The sequence below is a fragment of the Clavelina lepadiformis genome, chromosome 1 (genome assembly GCF_947623445.1).
Source record: "Clavelina lepadiformis chromosome 1, kaClaLepa1.1, whole genome shotgun sequence".
Taxonomy (NCBI): domain Eukaryota; kingdom Metazoa; phylum Chordata; class Ascidiacea; order Aplousobranchia; family Clavelinidae; genus Clavelina; species Clavelina lepadiformis.
In genome coordinates, this window is record NC_135240.1 from 5,364,785 (window position 1) to 5,385,959 (window position 21,175).

The 21,175-nt window shown below is 40.2% G+C and overlaps 2 protein-coding genes across 2 annotated transcripts; one reads left to right on the forward strand and one right to left on the reverse strand.

Annotated features, from left to right (window-relative positions):
• Window positions 1–262: 262 nt before the first annotated feature.
• On the reverse strand, window positions 263–3,173 carry LOC143448108 (uncharacterized). The gene is made up of 6 exons (XM_076947801.1): window positions 2,749–3,173; window positions 2,439–2,528; window positions 2,172–2,228; window positions 1,759–1,957; window positions 1,544–1,638; window positions 263–1,410 (listed from the first exon to the last, which is right to left on the reverse strand). The coding sequence occupies exons 1-6, from the start codon at window positions 2,984–2,986 to the stop codon at window positions 350–352; spliced, it is 1,740 nt and encodes a 579-aa protein (XP_076803916.1). The 5' UTR covers window positions 2,987–3,173; the 3' UTR covers window positions 263–349.
• A 2,966-nt stretch (window positions 3,174–6,139) lies between these two features.
• LOC143448140 (carbohydrate sulfotransferase 11-like) lies at window positions 6,140–12,739 on the forward strand. Its single transcript, XM_076947804.1, has 8 exons — window positions 6,140–7,150; window positions 9,342–9,510; window positions 9,636–9,905; window positions 10,153–10,322; window positions 10,607–10,731; window positions 10,937–11,140; window positions 11,253–11,384; window positions 11,449–12,739. The coding sequence occupies exons 2-8, from the start codon at window positions 9,345–9,347 to the stop codon at window positions 11,798–11,800; spliced, it is 1,419 nt and encodes a 472-aa protein (XP_076803919.1). The 5' UTR covers window positions 6,140–7,150; window positions 9,342–9,344; the 3' UTR covers window positions 11,801–12,739.
• The last annotated feature ends 8,436 nt before the right edge of the window (window positions 12,740–21,175 follow it).

Sequence of the window (21,175 nt, forward strand, 5' to 3'; positions counted from 1 at the left end):
TGACTCGTTTAAAGTGAAACTTACTTCATTGCTCTGTATTTCTTGTTTAAAACTCTCAGGCACATGTTAGGCTTTATGAAGTGCAACTTTCGTTATCTTACTAGCGTTTATTAGTTACCATTACCGCTTGTTTTATTATCCTGTACTTGAAATGTATCATCGCATCTTTTTTAATGTAAATACTATATTTTCTGTTCATTAGTTATCGTTTGAATGTAAGTAATAAAATACACCTGGTTAAGACTTAAAAAATTTACACGAGTTGCACCAAACCGGTTTTATCTGGCACTGACAATGAGTAGAGTAATAGGAAACGATTTTTACGAAGTTTGACAACTATAACTCGTCATTATGTTGTTTTCGTCTTGTTGCGAGATGGCGCTGTTGTGTCTGACAAGACGTCGTTGCAACTCGAGGAAGAATTTTGCTTTGTCTTCCCACGGCCACGAGATGAAGATTTCTCTTTGTCTCTTAGGCGTTGAACCGCATGAAGTTTTTGGTCTTTAGTCCATTTTCGCGTTCGTTCCAGCTTCCGCTGCAACATTTCTGCTTCGTTTAGTCCTTGGAGGATTTGACGGAGTAACTCCTCCTTCCTACGGAGATCTTTTACCTCCGGATTTGTCGTCTTCTTTCCTGTGGGAGACTTTTTAATGACGTCTTGTTTTTGAACCGGGTTTTCTTCAATGGGCGGGTCGACAGGTTTTGTTCTTAGTCTTTGCTCTCTTTTTTTCCGTTTCTGTCTCTTTTGATTTGGCTTCTCACTCTTTGTTTCTTCTGGTTGTTTGTCCTTAGATTCGTCTTTCTTACCGTCCGATTCCTTATTCTTTTTTCTCGCCCGTTTCTCAGGAGTTGGACGTATCTTGTATTGTTTCGGCTTTGGAGGGCGTTCTGGCGGTTTCCTCACCGCTTTTTTTCTTGGCACTCGGTGCCGCTGTCGAGGTTTCTTGTCAGTATTAGTCATGTTGCTGTCAATTATCATCTCAGCACCTATCGCCATCTGCGTGGCGTCGATTTTCGAGCTCGTCTCTGGCTTGCTATCTGTGACACTTGTTGCCTCCACTGGGTAAACTACGACAGGTTCGTTGATAGCACCGAGCGGCACCGCAACCCGCGGCTTTTGGAGCAACCTGCTCCGGCGAGGATAAGTACTAAATCCCGGGGTTGGGCCCAGGTCTCCCGTTGGCACATTGGCATTGATGATATTGCACACAGCAGGGTTCGTGTACTTTACAGGAGTCGTAATCGGCGTGTTCGAATAAAGCTCGACTTGCGCAATTGAAGGAACTTCGATCAGATAATTCGTCTCAGGAGGCGGTGGTAAAGGCTCGCTAGTGGGCGCAAAAATGCCATCCGCTTCTTGCAAAATCGCAGGCGGTGGATCAGGCAGAGGAAGCATTTGAAAGGCGTGGGCTGAAACGTAAATGTTTAAAACGTTAAAACGCTGCCTTCGTAACTTGATGTGACCGATAACATAAACTTCAGTATAGCCAACACATTCCCAAGCCTTCCACCGACTAGAAATATAGGTCTATACCGCACTTACGTATGGAGCGATCGCTTTCTGGCGTCACTGTTGAACTGAACTCGGAATCTTTGGCTTCGACGAGTTTTGCTTCCGCTTTATTCCGCTTCTCCCTTCTGTTCGAATCAAAAGAAAAACCCAAGAGAGATAATTAAGAAATGCATTACACCTACATAAACTATGATGAATGCACTGGTGCATGTTTCAGTGTGGAAGGCTGCTGGACTCAAACAAACCTGTAAGCTCGGTAGTATCTGTTCCCGCAGATCTGTGCGACCATTCCCGGAATACAGAAGAGCAGAAGCACGGCAATTACCACCACCATACACCAGACCCAGTTCGTTGTAAAGAACGCTCCGACTAAGGCAAGGATAGACACCTCTAGTTGACTGTCTGTTGTCGTTTCATTTGTCCACGTTGAGTCGGTGAAGCCATCTGAGTAGCAAAGATTGTTAGATGTTTTGATATGTCATTTGAATAATAGCTTGTTAGTCTACTTGGTATGCCTTATATAGGACTTTAAAAGACCTGGATCTATTTTAGATGTAAATTTGAGGCCGCTCGCGTGACTCAGTTCTTTAATGTGCAATTCATCTCAAAACCTGTCACCAGGCAAATTAAAAGTTAAAATATTATACACACAACTTACTCAAAAGTTTCCAAAACTTCATCTCGTCCGGAAGAAGGAAAACATTTGATGACGTCACTTTAAAACAAATTGAATCATAACCAAAGTGTGCCGACATAACCATATTAAGTTGAGTAATATTTATTGGAAAGCTTATTTAAGCATTTTTTGGGCTTTGAGATACCATCATCGCTGTTTTTTACATTCGACGACCATTTGCTATTATGTAGGCTTCTGGGCATTTCCTAAAAATGATCCTTCGATGTAAGTTGGTTTTCTTTAACGAACCTGTAGGAAATGGGTCGCGCGATGTAGGCCTATTCACTTTTCTAATAATGACGAATGTATCATTCTCGGCAAACAGTACTGATGGCGATTCTGAAACGCAAAGCTTGTGTTAGATTAGCCGCAAAAGACTTAGGCTAGTCGTAGAGGTAAGCTATTCTCTGTCGCGTTGTCATATTGATATTGTGAGGTTATAGTTATATCCTGTCATCGCTATGGGCCACGGTTACTTTGGCAGCTGCATTCTGGTGCGTTGTTGAAAGTTATTATACTTTGATCCCAAACGAGAATTCCGCCAAGTTTTACTTCCTACCTGGTCCAACTTCGTGATCTGGACCTGAATCCTCCCAAACCGGCTGAAATGCGCTTCCTTCATCGCTGGGTTGGGTTTCATCGACGCTGCGTTTGCTGAGTGGTGAGAAGTTCAAAATATTTCCTTGCAAATCCGCGCCGACTTTTATTCGAAATAACGACGCTGACTCTAATCCGGGTAAGCATGTTGCTATCAGGCTGGCCATAACTATCTGGCTCATGTAGGTAAATCCATGCATTTTTCAACGCTAAGCAAACATATTCCTACAACAAAATCTTGACCAACAGTTTCTGCTTTGTCGTTAAGTCGGCCTCAAGCTTTTAACTGAACTGTAGGCTTACTAAAATTCGATTGAGCGGACGCGTAATACTTACGTATCGCCTCATTCTGCCGTAGCTGCCGGCTATAAAGAACACGTCATACTGCTGGCAAATTATCCACAGATGCTTGTGTGTTGTTTTAACTTGTTTGGCAGGTTAAGCCATGTTGTTAGATTTGAAATTATTGTCCTTTCGTTTGTTTGTTTGTTTAAAATTTTTTGGTTTGAGGTCTGGCATTGTTTTGTTTCTGTTGTTTGCTTTTATCGGTTTCTTATCTTAAGTATTATGTAACCGAGTTGAAATGCAAAAGCTATCTTTTTTAGCCATCAGTCAATAAGCAAGAACTACTCGTAGCAATAATTACATAGATTTCGCTCAAATGTCGTAGAGAATGTACAGTTTTAAAGTGTAACTCAAACGAAGTTTTAAAGTCATCATATCATAACCTTGAGTTGAAAACTTATCAATTATTCACGACCTTTGTGATATCATAAATATCCGTTGTTTTGTAGTACTACTACAATTGAAGGTTGTCACCTTTTCAAGCCAATCATTGCTGGAACGGTCTTGCTTGTAGTTATAATGCTCATGCGATTTACTAATCACTTACAGTAATCTGAATGAGTGGGAGTGGATCTTTGTAACTGTGCCACATCATGATTGCACGCAACAGCATAACTAATGACGTCATGTGTACTCAAAAGCTTGTGTAGTAAAGAAGGGTTTAAATAATTTCCGTAAAAGTGTCGAGGAAACTGTTGGGAAGTTTTGAAACTCGCCCACATAGAGACTCCACAGCGTAAAGCGGCTTAGTTTTAATTGCTTGGACAAGAAGCCTGACCTGATTGCAATTAGAAGACTTCCCGCATTAAAATCTATACGTTCTTCCGCCAGTCTCGCGGCCAACACACAGCACCAAAACCTTTCAGAAATTTTGCATTGATAATTTTGGAACCAACTCGCCAATAGCTATTCCGGCTTAGTAATTCAGTTCGTGGGAGAGAAAAAAATTGACTTTATAAAGAGTAGGTACATGAAAAAGTTTAAGACTACCACATCGTAAGAAACTTTTTAGTTGTTAGAAACTCATCGCTTGCACTTAAACATTCCAAAAACTGATTAGTGCCAATATCGCAATGTTCGAAAGTCTTTCTATTTGCCGTAAACGACTTGTGTAAATGCGGAATTTAAAGTCAAGAAAGTAATCAGTTATTATTGGGAAGCTTACAGCTATAAAGTCGTATGTCGCCCACATCTTTTTGCTGAAGCTGTGAAGTAAAGTTGGCGACATGAAATTTGTTGTTTTAGTTCAGACGTAAAGCTGTCGTGGGCGCCACTTGAACAACGGATGTTTCATTCTAAGAAATATAGCCTACATATTTATTAAGAAAGTGACTATTTAACTAAAGTAGCCTATAGGTCACGCTCCCTGTTGATAAAGGTAGGCGGTTAGTTTACGAGAATGTACTGTATATGCAAAATGATAATTTTAGCTAGTTTGGATTTAATTGAAGTTATATTGAGATTAGAAGGAAGACTTGGGTTACTGTGTTATATAACATTTCAGTTAGGTTTACAACTAGCTGTAAAAATAGCTTCGAACGTTAAAAGTCTTCTTTAAAAGAAAACAAAACCATAAAATGGTTCAATATATTGGTCTCATTTTCATAGCACGAGCGACCAGTTTGTACGAGTAACAAGACAAGCTAAAAGTACAGAAAGTATAAGTGCAGAAATGCAACTTTTCACTTTAGATGAGTGTTTTGTTAAGTTTTCGTTTGATAGAAAGATGTTGAATTTTTTTGCGGATTCACGTCAATAGAAAAACTTATAAGCTAAGCTGTCTAGTACAAATTGTTTAGTTTTAAAAACTTTGCAGGAAGGTACATGATCAGTAACCGACTGGAATCGAGAAACGGTTTTATCCAGGCAAAGTGGTATTATATGCAAAGCCTTGAATAATTTAACATTGATCAGCTGTAAGCAATTTTGTCATAAAATGCGTCCGGGAATATAAATTATGAATGAGATTATTTTAAAACCCACCAAGTTTTTACCAGGCTTTTTCTAATCTATCTCGACCAATTGACATTGTCTTCCAGCAGAAAAGTGTGTGTTTACGCCACGCATAATTTTCCAACTAGAAATAAAAGCAGCATCATAGGTCAACGCTAGGTCTTTTGGAGCAACGTGCAATGACTGAAGCGTTCGTGCGTTTATTTTCGTTATTTTACATTTCCTTTACTATAGGCCCTACCTCTCGGTTTCACTCTGCGAGTCAGCGCAGTGTGTTGATTGTTGCCGAGTGTTGGAAGCGGTGGTTGTAGAAAGCGGTAAGAGAAGCTGACAACTCGCAGAGGCCGCAACTATGTTCCTTGGAACATATATATAACAGCTTTTCCCTATTAGGAACGTTATACTAGAATACTTGTATTCTGGAGAAAGCGAGGCTTGAGCTTAAAGCTATCAGATAATTGTGACTATGCCAGTATGCCATTGTTTTCTACTTCCTTGATAATGCAAGGTTCCAGTTTAAACCCATGGTTGCTGACACAAGCGAAATAGATATTATTCAGCTTGATATGGTCGGTATTCTTGTTGGGACTTGAGATTGTATTTAAGTAGTGGTGCGGCAATGCTATGGGTGAGCTTTGTTCTGTTAAGCAAATCGTGCAAGCTACGGCGTTGTGTGCTGTGCTCGAATTCTTGCGAAATTACAGCTACTATAATTCCGTTAATGTTATGTACCTTCAATTCTTCTACCTTCAATTTTTCATTTTAAAAGTCAAGGATTGCCTTATACAGATTCAAGGCCGTAACCAGTGTTAAATTTTACGGAGGCGAATATGTCAACTACGTCCCCGGTTAAGTATGTTGCTAAATGTAGTTTAGCAAAAAAATGTTTCGAGCTAGTATTCCAGACACTTTACGTTTTGTGTTGTGTCGTTTTGTTGATGTTTTGTGCCAGAATTTTAAAAAATTTACGGAAGCAAGTGTCTCTCTCAATGTAGCTACACTGCTACAGCCTAAAGTTAGCAATCTACAGGAATCATCAGCCGGCTAAACAACTTATTTTGGCGGCCGTTTCTGCATCAATCCTTGCATCGCAGAAAATCAGTTTTATGATTATTCAAATTTTATGGCTCACGACCGATTTGCTTGGATTAATAATATGAGCAGATAATTCACGCACATGCAAATACTGTCTTTAATGCTAATGACGTTGCACAGCGAGGCAAAACAAACGTTTATGAATTATTTGGAAATGTCTTTCTCAAAACGCAAGTGCAGGCCTTCTGAAGATACTCTTTAAATGAAGCATATGCAATCTCTAACCCCACCTTCATTCGTCTAACTCTAATCTATCAATACAAAGATTTACAATGACGTCATTACGAGTGACGCGTTTTGTAGTTTTGTAACGCATGAGTGCTTTCTGCTCGGCAATAATCTCCCCAATCATAGGTTGGTCGTTACATTTCAGTAGTTTTTGCTTCAGGCTGCTTTCTTAACAGGTTCAGAGTTTTCAGGTGGAAACCGAGGGAGGATATCAGTAGTCAGTGCGATTCAGACCTGTTTTACCTTGTTGACCTTGTTTCAGTTGTGTTACGGTTAAAAATAGTGGGTTTGAATTACGCAAAGTTGATGAAACAAAACTTATTACCCTCTGTCAGTTAAACATTCCCAAGATTGCTGCCATAAAAATTTGATATCTCTGCGTTTACGACTCTTGCGTGAATAGGCCTACATGCTACAGCATTGCGATTATCGTATATAACCTCCGGCAACTTTCTCTAAAACATTGCGGTTTTCATTAAAAATTTTCTTTCTAACCATTTGCTTTGTAATCTGTAGTCTTCAATGAAATTCGTCTCCTATAAAGATAATGGTGCTTTTCTCTCTGGCTTTTTGAGCAATTCTTTTGTTTTATCATCTGCAATGATTAGGAGATTGTAGGCTTGAAGCTTGAAACAGATATATCGGCATAATTAGAAGACCAGGCATGCAAGGGGATTCTGACAGCAACGATTCTTCTTCAAGACGTCACTCAATAGACCTGGAAACCGAAGCTCGTGTTTGAGGTAGGTCCGTGTATTAATCAAATCGATGCAAAGCTTGTTGGAAAAATACCTTTTGATTAAAGCTAAGTGATATACTGTAGCGGTGTAGCCTATATAGCCTGCGAGGGTTTGCTTACAAACACGTGGCAACTGGTTGTGTGCCGTAACCTTTCGGTTCAGAGTAATATTTGGCGAATTCCTAGAAGTAATACATCGAAGTAATAATCTACAGTAAACGTTAAATTCAATGGTAGCAAGTAGCCTGCAATACGCTCATAAAAAAATTGTGGTTCCAACTTTTGGTAACTTAGCCCTTCTGTTTCTAGTTTGAGCATGTTTTTGAAGTAAAAGTGTTTTGCAGAGTTTGTTGACTTTCCAAGATAGACCGTGAGTTTTGCGTTTTATCCTCGTTTGCAGGAAAAAAGAGAACAACTTGGTCAGTTTCATTTAAGCAGATGATAAAATTGTCACTAACTTCGAAATTTGAACCAAATCGTTTAATTTTACGAAGTGACTGTTTCGCCGCATGTAGGCCACGCAATTTGTTGTTAAAGATAGCTGGTTAGGTTAAAAAAATTACTTTGGTTATAGCCACGACAGAAAGCTATACCAGCGATTCTTAACATTTTTCATTCGTTTTCCGATCAAAGCCTATCACCACACCCAAATGCTCCTCCTTTCTTTTTACCGCCTATTACGTTTCTTTTTTAAATTTTTTGGTTAGAACTCAACTCAAACCCCACTTCTATTTACGTCGTTGAACGTAACCGATTGAACACTTCAATTTAATGATTTTGTTGAAATCACGCGCATAGCAAACTTATAATACAATGAAACAAAAATGTGGGCTTAAAAGAATCAACGTGGTTTTCTTAATGCCGGCGCAGCTGAGATGGTCGTCTCAATAATAAAGGACGATGGTGATGCCGGCAATAACGCAGACAAGTGACGTAGTAAGTATTTGAAGAAAGTTACCGCACTTAACGGTGATCGACACAAACGACGCAGTCGAAGGTGCATCAGCACAGAATTTGAATTTTTACAAAAAATTATGATCAAATATTCATTGTACACTTTTTTTAACTGTGACGCCTTCGATTTCTTCAAGGCGAAGGTCAAATTAAAACCTGCTTTTTCTGTTATTACTATTTTATAAAATTTACGTTGGATTAACAAGAAACTGTGAAAATAGCTTAGAACGCACTATTTTTTCAGGTGAAATAGCGGCAGACTAATTATTTCCCAGCTGGACTATGTAACTTACAAACGAGAACAGCTTCTTGACAAAACTGAATCTGTACTACCGAGGCTTCTTCGCTTTCGAGAAGAAGCATCTACATTTTCTTGTAAAACTTGTAGACCAATTGTCTTGTTGTTAGGTGGATGAACCAGTCAAAGACGTTCATTATATCACTCATTTTTCGTTTATGCTGCCTAAATCGGAGTGACTAAACATATCGGAAGTTGTTTCGGCGCAAGTCAGCCGGCTATACAGAATTCGAGCCGTTAGAGCAGTTTTGCCATTTGCTGTTTGCTAATGCCTCAATGCGCCATATTGTCGTGATTAATTATCTTGGTCCTGCTCGGGAAACAAGGTCGCCGTGTTAATGCGAAATTACTAGGACAATCATAAAGGGTGTAGTGGAGTGTAGTCTGAGCCTATGAAGGTCCCAGGTGGAAACAGTTGAAAAGTGATCAAAGTATAAATCTTTATGACGAGCAAATAGTTACAGGATATAATCAGACCTAATCCATCTAAACAAAACGCAAAATTGTAGATATCATAATTTTCTGAAACTCACATATAAATCGTTTCGATTGCAATAATGCCAAGGAAAACCAGGGCTACTCTTGAAATTTTAGATTAACTCAGTGCGCGCCGCCAGTGTGTCCAACGTTTTACAAAAAGTGAGCAATAAAAGAACCAGTGATCGCACAAAAGCTTAACAATCGCTTTGGCTAATCTTCTCTACGAATCTTTAGCTATATATAAGATGCATTCTTTTTCTAGATGTCCGTCGTATACGACAGGTTTTAAACCATCACTTACCAACGTAATAACCTTCTTTGTAATCACGTTTAAATGTTTTGCGTGCTCGAATGATTATATGCTTCAGATTAGGAGCCTGCGGGAATAACGTCGACGTGTACGTAATAGACTACTGATAGGCTTGCTGTGGTTCACAAGCATAGTAAAAGAGTTTATTTAAAGGTGATGAAGTCCCAATGTCCTGGATCAAAATACCTAAGAAAACTTATTGCCGCAATTATCGCCCTGTTTTTCTTCGCGTCTCTTTCAACTGTTTCGTATTCTCGATATGAAAGATATTTCCCGGCTAACGCATGGACAACTGCTATAAATAGACTGCATACGAAAACAGGTAAATAGATGTTCTATTATTTATTTTTTATTTCAATTTTTCATGCACTGTTAATCATAGCCTACTATGTTTATAACCAGTTAATAATGTCAGACTGTCAGTGAACGAGTTTAAACCCACAATAGATGAAAACGAGAGAAGCTGCTGTGTCGAACTCATCAAAGCGAACGTCTCCTCAACATCACGCATTGCTCCTCCAACGTTAGCTACGGAGACGAGCCATGAGAAGACCAGGCCAGTGATCAGTTCCGGTCCTCATGCTCCGGACGATGGAGAAGTGCAAATTGGAAAGAAGTTTTTGCAGTCGTTGTTTACATTGCCTGCTATTACGTTTACGGGAAAAGGCCGAAACAGGTCTCTGATGAAGTTGACGGAAGAAGGAACCGACATGGTTGGTGAGTACGCCGGAGCATGTTTCACGGTTTTACTGACCGCATCGTATTTGATTTTTTGCTCGACTTTATCTAACTTATATAGCTATTTTCTGATTGATAGTAATTGTAACCTGTTGATAGTAATTGTGCATGTGGCGTCAAATGAACTTATCACGGTGTGTTATTGTTCTGCAACCGGGACTTTTCTCGACCATGTTGACCACTAACAGCAACCAAGAATCATTAACAAGGGTCTTTGTCTCATCAGCCAATCACCGACCTGATCGTCCTGAGCTTTGGAAGGAAGGTCCTCAACAGCTGGTGAGGAGAAAAGAACTCCGGGAGCGATGTTCCGCGGAAGAGCTTAATCCCCTCCTCGATCTGTCACGCATGGTTTACGATGACAAACACAAAGTAGTCATGTGCGTAGTGCCCAAGGTAATATCCATAGACATCTCATATATTAAGTCCAATTTTGGGTTTGGGTCAAAAGTTTGGGTTTCAAGAGTTGGTTAGTTTATTGCGGCCAGATTTAATTTTATACATTTGCTTTGAGGTCATATTGCAATTATTTTATGCGACGATCGCAGTGATAATACCAAAACCCTGCGTAAACTTGAAATACCGCAATTAAACACGAATAGTGTCTCTGTATGTGCTCGTTATATACAACACCTGTAATAAGCTCATCTGGCAAAATTATGACAACTTGTCCATTTCAGGCGGCTTGCACGACCATGAAGCGAGTGTTGTGGTTTTTACAGGGAAACGTCGACAAAGCGAATATCGATCAAATTAACGCCAACCTATTAGTTCTGGGGTCGGGAAAAATAAAAACTCTTAACCTGTAAGATTTATTGAATGTTAAAAACGTTTTTTACAACCCTTTGCTTTTAATAAAGTTTAAACTTCACAAAAACTATCGAAACACTGAGCAAAAATCTACTTTATGAGAGAGATGTGAAATAATTTATACTTCAAATACGTCATTATGTAGTTGACTCAAACACCACAAACACGCGCTTATCTTTGAAACTGGGAGCTTGTTTCAGATTACCGAAGACAGAAGCATTGAAAAGATTGCTCAACTACACCACGTTCGTTGTCATGCGCGATCCTACAGCTCGCATTGTCTCCGCACACAGCAGTAAATTCACCAACAGATACGCGTCACCATCGTATAAACTATCCTATGGTCGTCAGATTGCCATGCGGCAGGCGATGTTATTTTCAAAAGGGGTCAACCTGAATTACAGGTTTATTGTGACGTGCATAACTGTACAAGCTTACTTCAGTTCCTATTTTTCTCCGTTTCGGGATCGAATTTTTCTCTTCATCAAATAAATAACGTTTACGTTTCCACAACAGAAACATCGTTGCCACGTCCAACTTAAAAATGGATCCCGATTTCCAACGATTGTCAACCGACGAACAACAAGAAGTGATTGATTATGCCAAAATAATGCGATTCGGGAATATCTCGTTTCACCAGTTTGGAAGGTTGGAATCAATCAAAGTTTAGTCTCATCCAATTTATTGGTCGTGATTTTTTGTTCTCTCAAAGGTTCGTGTCACAAAAGAATCCCAACCGTACAAAATCGTTTGACGTTCACTGGCGCCCTCAAGTTGACTTATGCAACCCGTGTTTATTCAACTACGATTACGTCATCAAATTTGAGAACCTGGCTACGGAGGCAAATGCTCTGTTGAGATATTTGCAGAGGAACGACCCGGAAGAGAAAAAATATTTTCTCAACGAGACACAAAAACCGCTAATCGACGATGAAAAGACGCGAAAAGCTTTCGACGGCATCGGCAACGAGGTTCTAGATGGTCTGGAAAGAATTTATGCTCACGATTTTAGGGTTTTGGGATATAACACTTCTTTCAATTCCTTCAAAAATACAAAACAATGAAGTCATTGACTTCATCCGTTGACGTGTGAATTTTTTTATGACTGAGCTCTGACTGAGAGCTCTGACTCTTGAAGGGTTTGTTGCAGAAAACATAAAGTATGTATTACGTCACATCCTGATCACATGTGAAGGAATTTATGAACAACGATTTTAAACCATTCAAGTAGCACTGACCGCCGGAAACAACTGACGTCATTGGATGAGGTTCTTGGTCGGTCACGCTCTGGCCATGTATAGTTTTTTTACGTGAATCATGTTTTTATCATTATATGCAAGATGTGTTATAAGGTGCTTTCATAAAGTTTGTTTTATGGCCACATTTCTAGTTATATTTGGGATGAAATAAGTTAAAATAAGCACAAAGGCTAAATGTGAAAGGAACTAAACCAGAGCCTGTTTGCTCGGTAAACAGAAACATATTTCGCCTACACAGCTATAAGCATCATCAGTCTGTCAAAATAAATCAAATAACATTAAAACACGATCAATGTTTTGCTGCTTCAATTACTTCAACTGCATTGTTTTTCACTTCTACGTCACGGTTCTTGTGTCTCGTTCACCACCCTTGTTCGAGCGGGACTTGGCCGTTTAGTATTATTTAACCAACAAAGTTTCTTAATTTTTTTTCATTTTCGTTTATAATCTGTTTTACTTCGTTTTATTTATTTTGACAGACTGGTGATACCTACAGTTGTATTATACTGTTGTGTTATAGCTGTATAGGCGAAATATCTTGTTGTTTTAGATCGAGCAAACCGACCCTGGTTTAGTTTCGTTTTTACATTTAGCCTATATGGTGTAGTTTGCCAACCCAGTGGTCGCCTCTTATCGACCGCTGTTGATACTGATCGAGGGTTTCTGTAAAGTTTATTCAATTAATTTATGAACATTGTTTGAATAAGACTTAATATAAACCTGTATAATACAAGCTTGGTTCTACATATGTCTGGTCTCGGCGAGCCGTTGATAAAATATCCGGTTTAGCAAAGTATTTTGTGTGCTGGTGAGAGATTTTATAGATGTCTACTCGCTCGAAGGTGTCTGGCAACTTCAGATTTGTCATCAGAGATTTTTCCGGGCATGTGTTCGTCCACTCTCATGCAGGTTCCACGGGTTTGTCTTAACCATTGCACGTCAAACCACCAATTGAGCCGACACCACAACTGTCCGATTGAGTGGATCTTCAAAATCTTTGTACCGAAATAGATTACCGATGTCGGTTGTTTTACGCGTGAACATAGGTGGTTGTTTCAGATACAAATATTCCATAGTGAGGCATCAACCAAAGACTAAACATCATCAATTGACAAATTAAAGAAAAGGAATATTCTATGAAGAAAAGCGGGTTCCAGGTTTATAGACTCCTCAGGAGGCTGGTGGAGGACGATCGAGGCTGATCATGTTTACTCCCCACAAGACCTTGAATTTAGCTTTGTGTGTACATTTTCCTCGTCAAGACAATCTACTTGGCAACTTCAAGAAAATAATTTTACTCTAAGAGAAGTGAGCTTGATCTTCACTACTTTGAGTGTTTACGTGTAGGACTATGTACTCGGCGCCGAAGATGGTTAATCGACATTTGTCCAAACAATGTAGAAAGTAAACCTTACGTAGGCATCGCTCACGTGATAAACAAGTTCAAAAAAGCATTGGACGGTTCCGTTTCTAAAAGAGAGGTTATTTTAATATTTATTATGAAATGTTCTTAATGTTTCGCAGCATTCTTTATATTGAGGGGTTCTTGGTGGTTTACGTTGTTGTTTAATAAACTAATTCTAATAACTGACTCTGACTTCTTCATCAGAAAGAAGGTATTTTATTCCATGCAGCGCTATTTAATTGCCTCAAATCGTAAACTCGCAATTCACACCTTAAACTTGTATTGCTGGAGTGGTCACAACCGCCAGTGACGGGATCATGAGCGGAAAGGTTCAGAAAGTCAGAAAAACAGCATGGTCAGTCAGTGACCGCAAGGCCACTCGACATTCTGTTACAGCTACTGGCCAATAAAAACGCAGAAAATAATAATAATACAAATTGTACTGGCATTTTGACATTTTTGTGTAAAGTGTGAGCGTCTAGCGCCCACTAACGCCACAATATAAACATATGTTGAGCCTATAACTTGTGTTGTCCAGGTTAATGTTAGGTCTTATTTAAACATTGTTTAAATTTACCCGCCTATTTAAAATTGTTGTTCATAAATTCCTTCACATGTGATCAGGATGTGACGTAATACATGCTTTATGTTTTCTGCAACAAACCCTTCAAGAACCGGTCAGTCATGAAACAAAGTCACACGTCAACGCATGAAGTCAATGACTTCATTGTTTTGTATTTTTGAAGGAATTGAAAGAAGTGTTATATCCCAAAACCTAGATGTAGATTATTAGATTATTAGATTACCTAGATTATTATCTAGATGGTTTGGAAAGAATTTACGCGATTTTAAGGTTTTGGGGAAAAACACTTCCATTACTTTCTTCAAACATACCGGTAAGTTAGGCCACAGACTTTCAGGCGTGGACTTGTGGCTTTGTTTTATGACTGACCGGTTCCTGAACTGTTTGTTGCAGTAATCGCTGGACGTGATGGACCCTGTTATACGTCATGTTCTACAAGGGCCGCGCATTGTTCAAAAATTATGGTCAGAGTTTGTTTAACAAATCGGTTAACGCTGACCATCGCAAACAGATTAACGTTATTGTTTATGAATTCTAATTGTTTGGCGTGGTCATTGCTGCCGAATCGCGATTGTTAAACAGGATTCGATAGATTCTTATAATGGACTCCGGTTAAACAGTGTCTGTGGTCATACCAAGAACAATATACGCACGCTGTGATGCGATGCGTGTGTTTAGAATATTGTGACAAAAAGGTTTCGTTGAATGAACGCATAAAACTTGCAGAGTTCATGATTACAATCAAGTCCAAGAATAATCGCTTTAAAACTCAGGTTCTAGCCGTATAGTTTTCGTTGCTTGATTCATGTTGTCATTATTTTATGCAGAATGTGTTAAAAGAAGCTTTCATAATGTTTGTCTTAAAGTTTTATTTACAATTTTATTTGCAGTAAAATATGTTCTGATTTTGTTCATGGTTGCTGGCGAAATACAACCAGCACATTACATAGATCGCTTTGTCGCGAAACATTACTTGCATTTGAAGATGCCGCCGCCGATATGCTTAGCAGCAAGCAATGTCGCAAACTTCCCAGAATAACGTTTATTAAAACATCCTGACGAAATCGTCCAATCAGCTTCTTCGACCTGCTCATCACGTGATGCTTACGTAAGGCGGTCGTTGGTACTAATGTTACGTGTTTTGTGCTCGTTTGACGTGCCTTTGTGTTTCTGCCTTCGGCCGGAGGCGCTGATGGTTGTAATTGCGCCTTGCTAGTTGGGGAACGTGTCACTCTACCGATGCCTGAACTGTGTGCAGACGTGCCATGTTTTTTACCATTCTTATCAAATACAGTTCTATAGTTTAACTGCAGGTCTCTTCGAACCAGCATAGAAAAAGGCCGGTAACATTTGGCGAACACGGCAGGACCTGCAGTTCAAAACTTGTATAAAGAAGGTGATCTGGACCGAGTTTTATCCGCGATGAATTTTTTTTGCCCGCTTCCGAAGTTTGAGCTTGGAGAAAGTTTTAGCTCGTTTTTATCAACGTTTGAAAGTTTCTGTGACAGTGTGGACGCAACAGCAGCTGCTCGAAAACATGCTTTTATGGTGAGTTTACCGGAAGAAGTTAAGCTGGAAATGATATGCAACGGTGCACAATTAGGCACCATGAACTATGAAGAACTAAAGTCCAAAGCTGAGGAAGTTGCTTGTTGCTCACTTCGATGTAACAAGGCTAAACAGCAGCTTATACAAAGAACCCAAGCATTAGGTGAAACGAATCGAAGTTACGTCAACGCCCTTGTCAATTTGGGAGCAATTGCATACCCGAAACCGGAAGATGAAATTACGAAGAATGACGTCTTGTATAACACTTTAATAGCTGGACTGCGTAACAAAAATGAAGCAGAAAGGCTGGTCACGTGCAACGTAGAGGTACAGTGTCCAAAGTTTTTAGATGCTGTCAAAAAGCTATTAATGATGGAACCAGCGCATGTGCAACAACACGTTTCCAAAATACAGCCAATGGAGCAGGTCCCATCAGCTTGCGAGGAAATGAAACAAATGATCCAGGATCTGCGGCAGGAAGTTGACACCTTGCGTGAATCACTATCGGAGATATTGCGGAGGTCTCGTCTTATCCACAATCATCCCTTTCGCCCCCGGGAATCACGCACGTGTTTTGCATGCGGAGAAAGAGGACACATCAGTCGATATTGTCTTCAGCGCAACCGCCAGGGAAACGTCAACGGGGCGGGCACAGGTGTCCGCCCCTGAATCCATCACCACAGCCAAAACGAGAATTTGTCACTTACAAGATACAGACCGTCTCTGCAGAACAATATAGGTACGTTAACGTTGTCATTAGTGGTAAGCCTTTGTTTGCGCTTGTTGACACTGGTGCATCAATTACCGTCATATCACATTTGGCTTTTCAACAATGTTCCGCTCAAGATTTAAAAGCCTGCCCTTCAAATGTTCGATTTCTTGGCGCAAGCGGAACCGTTATCGCGATGGCAGGAAAAGCAAAGCTAAACTTTACCGTTGCCGGAATAGAGGCCACTCGCGACGTTTTTGTTGCGGAGAACTTGTCGGAGTCTTGCATTCTGGGTTTGGATTTTCTTCAAGACCATGGCTGCATCGTTGACTATGATGTGATGACACTCAAGGCTGGTGGGGGAACATTACCGCTATTGAGAGAACCAGGTATTTTGCACAGTTCCTCGATTGCATTAATTGAGTCACTGCTTATCCCCGCATTTACTGAGGTTGTGCTGCCCTGTAATGTTAAACGCCCGACTAAGTCCAAGTCTAACGACGTTTTTATACAGAGATCTGAAAGCCTACTAGACAAATACGAAATCTTAGGCGCAAACTACGTAACAAAAACTAAGGAAAATTTGGTGCCAGTTAGACTTGCCAATTTTACAAATAAAAGCAAGTGCATTCCGGCTGGGACAACTGTTGCAGATTTAATACCAATTGTTGGCGAAAATGTTTCGTACATTAATGCCTACTCATTATGTTGTATATCGGAAGAGGTTGACAAGCCAGCGACCGATGATGACGTGTCGTCTCTTATTGAACAACTGCATCTAAATGATCTTAATTTGTCAGATGTTGAGCGGGAAGCTGTAATCGAAGTAATTCGAAGACGGAAAGCTGCGTTTTCACTCTCTAAACGTGATCTTGGCAAAACCAATATTCTTACTCACAGTATCGACACGGGAGACGCTGCACCCATACGCCAACACCCGAGAAGAATGTCAGAAGAAAACAAACGAAAGGTAGATGAGTTGCTAAAGGGTATGTTAAATGATAACGTTATTAGTCACTCACAGTCGCCTTGGTCTAGCCTAGTTGTGTTGGTAAAAAAGAAGCACGGCAATACAAGGTTTTGCATTGACTACAGGGCTGTCAATGATTGCACTAAGAAGCACAGTTTTCCTTTGCCACGGATCGATGACAGTTTGGATCAACTCTCGGGGTGCAAATATTTCACCACACTAGACCTTAAATCTGGTTACTGGCAAATACCGATGAGTGAAGGCGACCGTGAAAAGACAGCGTTTACTTGCCATCGAGGTTTATTCAATTTTAATGTTATGCCGTTTGGACTAGCAAACGCACCTGCCACGTTTCAGCATTTGATGCGGATTGTGCTCGATGGGGTTGAATGGAATGGTGCATTGGCTTACTTGGATGACATCATCATATATGCACGCACCTTTCAAGATCATCTGCACAACTTGGACGACGTGCTTTCCCGATTAGTTGCAGGTGGCCTCAAACTTAAACCGTCTAAATGCAATTTGTTCAAAGAAGAAGTTAGATTCTTGGGTCATGTGGTTTCAAAATTTGAGGTATCCTGTGATCCGGAGAAAATCTCTGCGGTTTCCAATTGGCCTGTGCCCTCGTCGATAAAGGATGTAAGGCAGTTTTTGGGACTCGCATCATACTATCGCAAGTTTGTCAGAGATTTTGCCAAAATTGCGGCCCCACTGTACGATTTGACGAAGCCTCAAAAACAGTTCTGCTGGAATGATAAATGTTTACACTCATTCAACTTGTTGAAAGACGTACTCGTGACAAACCCGGTATTGAGATACCCGGACTTTACGCAGCAGTTCATCCTCGATACAGATGCTTCAAATTCTTCGCTCGACTGTGTTTTGTCACAGATTGTAGATGGTGAAGAACACCCAGTTTCATACGCAAGTAGGTCTTTAACGAAAGCAGAAAGAAATTATTCCACCACGAGGAAGGAACTCCTGGCAATTGTTTATGGGGTGCAGAAATTTCGTTGTTATCTTGGCACACATTTTCTTCTTCGCACGGACCACGCTTCGTTACGGTGGCTGTGGACAGCTAAAGAGACATACGGTCAATGTGCGCGCTGGTTTGAAATATTGGCTGATTTTGATTTTAAATTAATACATCGCTCTAGATCAAAGCACTCCAATGCAGACGCACTTAGTAGAAGGCCACAGAGCAGCAAAACAAGTGATTCTAATAGCGTCGAAGTGAATCCAGAGAGGTATCCGTTTGAAGTTGAAGAAAACTTTAAAACCTGTAAGACCTCGACGGAAAGTGTTTTAAGTATTGATCTTCGTGAGGGTTTCGGTTGGACTCCTGATCAAATTTCACAAGCTCAAATGTCCGACGAACATCTTTTCGTAGTACTAGGTTGGATTAGAGCCAGCGCAAGACCCCCTTTTAAGAAAATTAAGAAGTTGAGCAGTGAGATTCGACATTACTGGTCTTTGTTTGGAGAGTTTTTTTTAGTACACCAGTGCTTGTACCGCAGTCTGGAAGACACACTGGAAGGAAAACGTCTTCAGTTACTGGTTCCTAAAGAAATGCGTCCGAGAGTGCTGAAAGAGTTACATGACGCATCACATGGAGGAGGACACATGGGTGTTGATAGAACAGCTGAAAGAGTTTCAAGACGATTTTACTGGCCACGCTGGTAAACGGATGTCCGTGAGTATTGTGAGCGTTGCACACTCTGTGATTTACGTAAAGCTCCTTTTAAAACACCAAGAGCACCCTTGGTACCTTCTGATGAGTTGGAGCCAATGCAAAGAATAGAGATTGACGTCCTTGGAGGACTTCCTGTGACACATTCAGGAAACCGTTACATACTGGTAGCCACTGATATGTACACTAAATATATGCAGGCTTGGTCAATGCCATCACAGACACCCCAAGAAACAGCATTTGTTCTTTATCATAACTGGATGACGATTCATGGTGTTCCGGAGCGGATTCACAGCGACCGAGGAGGAAACTTTGAGAGTCAGTTGTTTAAAGAGCTTATTGATCTTCTCGGCTGCAAGAAATCAAGAACCACAGCATACCACCCTTCTGGGAACGGAGCAGTTGAAAGGGCCAACAGAACCATCCTTTCCATCATGAAGAATTATGTCCAGCGCGATCCACTATCCTGGGATAAGTCTCTCTCCTCAATTTGTGCGACCTATAACGCCAGTCGACACGAAGAGACAGGTGTTTCTCCACATTTCCTTCTGACTGGACGGGAATTGAGATTACCAGCAGATTTGATGACTGGACAGCCTTCAAGTCGTCCATCATCGTCGGCAATGTTCGATTTACAAGACCGTATGCGGCTTGTCCACGAAGTCGTGAAAACGAGACTCGACCAACGTCGGCAATCCATGAAAGAACGTTACGACAAGTCGGTATCGAGACAAGCGAAGTTTCAAGTAGGAGATAAGGTCATGCTGCGAAACACTGTCATATCAAAAGATGAAAAGTGAAAGTTTCACCTCCCTTATTCAGGCCCCTACGAAGTTGTTGAGACTTTTCCGCCGGTAAATTATCTGATTCGCAATCACGAACGGACGTTAAGAGTACATTTTAACAGGCTAAAGCTAAGCAGAGGAGACCATCATACAAGGATGCCTTCCTATAGTCAAGCTAGTTGCCCAGAAGATGTCCCCCAGCAATTAGACATGCCCTTGACTGGAGCTTACTTTTTTAATAGGCCTAACCGATCAAATGCAAATCGTCACGAGAGTAACAATTTTAATAACGCTTGTAACTCCCGAAATAACGGTCGACTTCGCCGAAGCCCACGTCGCACTATTCGTTACCCAGACGTCGAAACGTATTAATTGTTTATTTGTGTGATGCTTGATGTTATGTTGTTGACTACTTTCCTATGATTTGTGTTTTATATACCACAGTTTCACATATACCAAGTATGATGGTATTTTATTTCGGATCCGCTTATATATCGTCTATTTTAGCTATCAATCTCACGTTTTTATACCTTTTGTTGTGTTATTGGCATGAAGCATTATTTGTAACCCATCTTTATTGTGTTTGTACTATTGTTTTGGTATAGTCAACAAATGTTTGAATTTCTTTTATAAAAAGTTATTTAAAATTTTGCTGTGGTTTTCAATGTAATGTTTGTATTTATATTATTTACATAGAAATGCTTTACCTTGATTTCCGTTTGTTTTTATTGGTGTGATAATCATAATTTTTTCGCTACTGCACCGTTTTGCTGTGTTTGAGGAATCGTTTTTGTAAACCTTTTTTTTTGTGGCCCACTGTGGCATGCGTGGTCGACAATTTTCTTCAAGATTAACACATTCATCTGGGTAACAGAAGTACTAGCGGTTGCTTCGTGATTATATTGTCATTTTTAGTTTTATTTTCCATATATTTAGCTTATAGCCAGTTATGCTAATGTCGAAGAGAAATTTATTGGAGGGGGAGGAGTGTTACGTGTTTTGTGCTCGTTTGACGTGCCTTTGTGTTTCTGCCTTCGGCCGGAGGCGCTGATGGTTGTAATTGCGCATTGCTAGTTGGCGAACCAGTGACTCTACCGATGCCTGAGCTGTGTGCAGACGTGCCATGTTTTTTACCATTTTTATCAAATACAATTCTATAGTTTAACTGCAGGTCTATTCGAACCAGCATAGAAAAAGGCCGGTAACACTAATTTAGATTTGAAGAAGCATGAAAGAAACTGGTACTTAGTATAACTTAATTTGTACCTCAATCATAGGAATATCCTCAAGCCGTGTTACCTGTAAGCTAATTGTCACTTCCACTGGAAAGCAAGTGTTCTGCACCAGTTAATAAATAACAGTTTTGCAAATTCAGAAGCAAGTTACTAGAAGTCGTTTCAATGTTTCAGAAATTAATTGTTTATGTTGATCGTTTATAGATTTGGGAAGGTCGTACATTTACTTTATGCATATAAACTGTGAGCTAT

Coding starts and splice junctions, on each gene's coding strand:
- LOC143448108 (XM_076947801.1), bottom strand. CDS start 2,986: ATGCATGGATTTACCTACATGAGCCAGATAGTTATGGCCAGCCTGATA. Junction 1,639..1,758: donor AGATACTACCGAGCTTACAG/GTTTGTTTGAGT, acceptor TGATTCGAACAG/AAGGGAGAAGCGGAATAAAG. Junction 1,411..1,543: donor AGAAAGCGATCGCTCCATAC/GTAAGTGCGGTA, acceptor TTTACGTTTCAG/CCCACGCCTTTCAAATGCTT.
- LOC143448140 (XM_076947804.1), top strand. CDS start 9,345: ATGAAGTCCCAATGTCCTGGATCAAAATACCTAAGAAAACTTATTGCC. Junction 9,906..10,152: donor AGAAGGAACCGACATGGTTG/GTGAGTACGCCG, acceptor TTGTCTCATCAG/CCAATCACCGACCTGATCGT. Junction 10,323..10,606: donor TCATGTGCGTAGTGCCCAAG/GTAATATCCATA, acceptor TGTCCATTTCAG/GCGGCTTGCACGACCATGAA.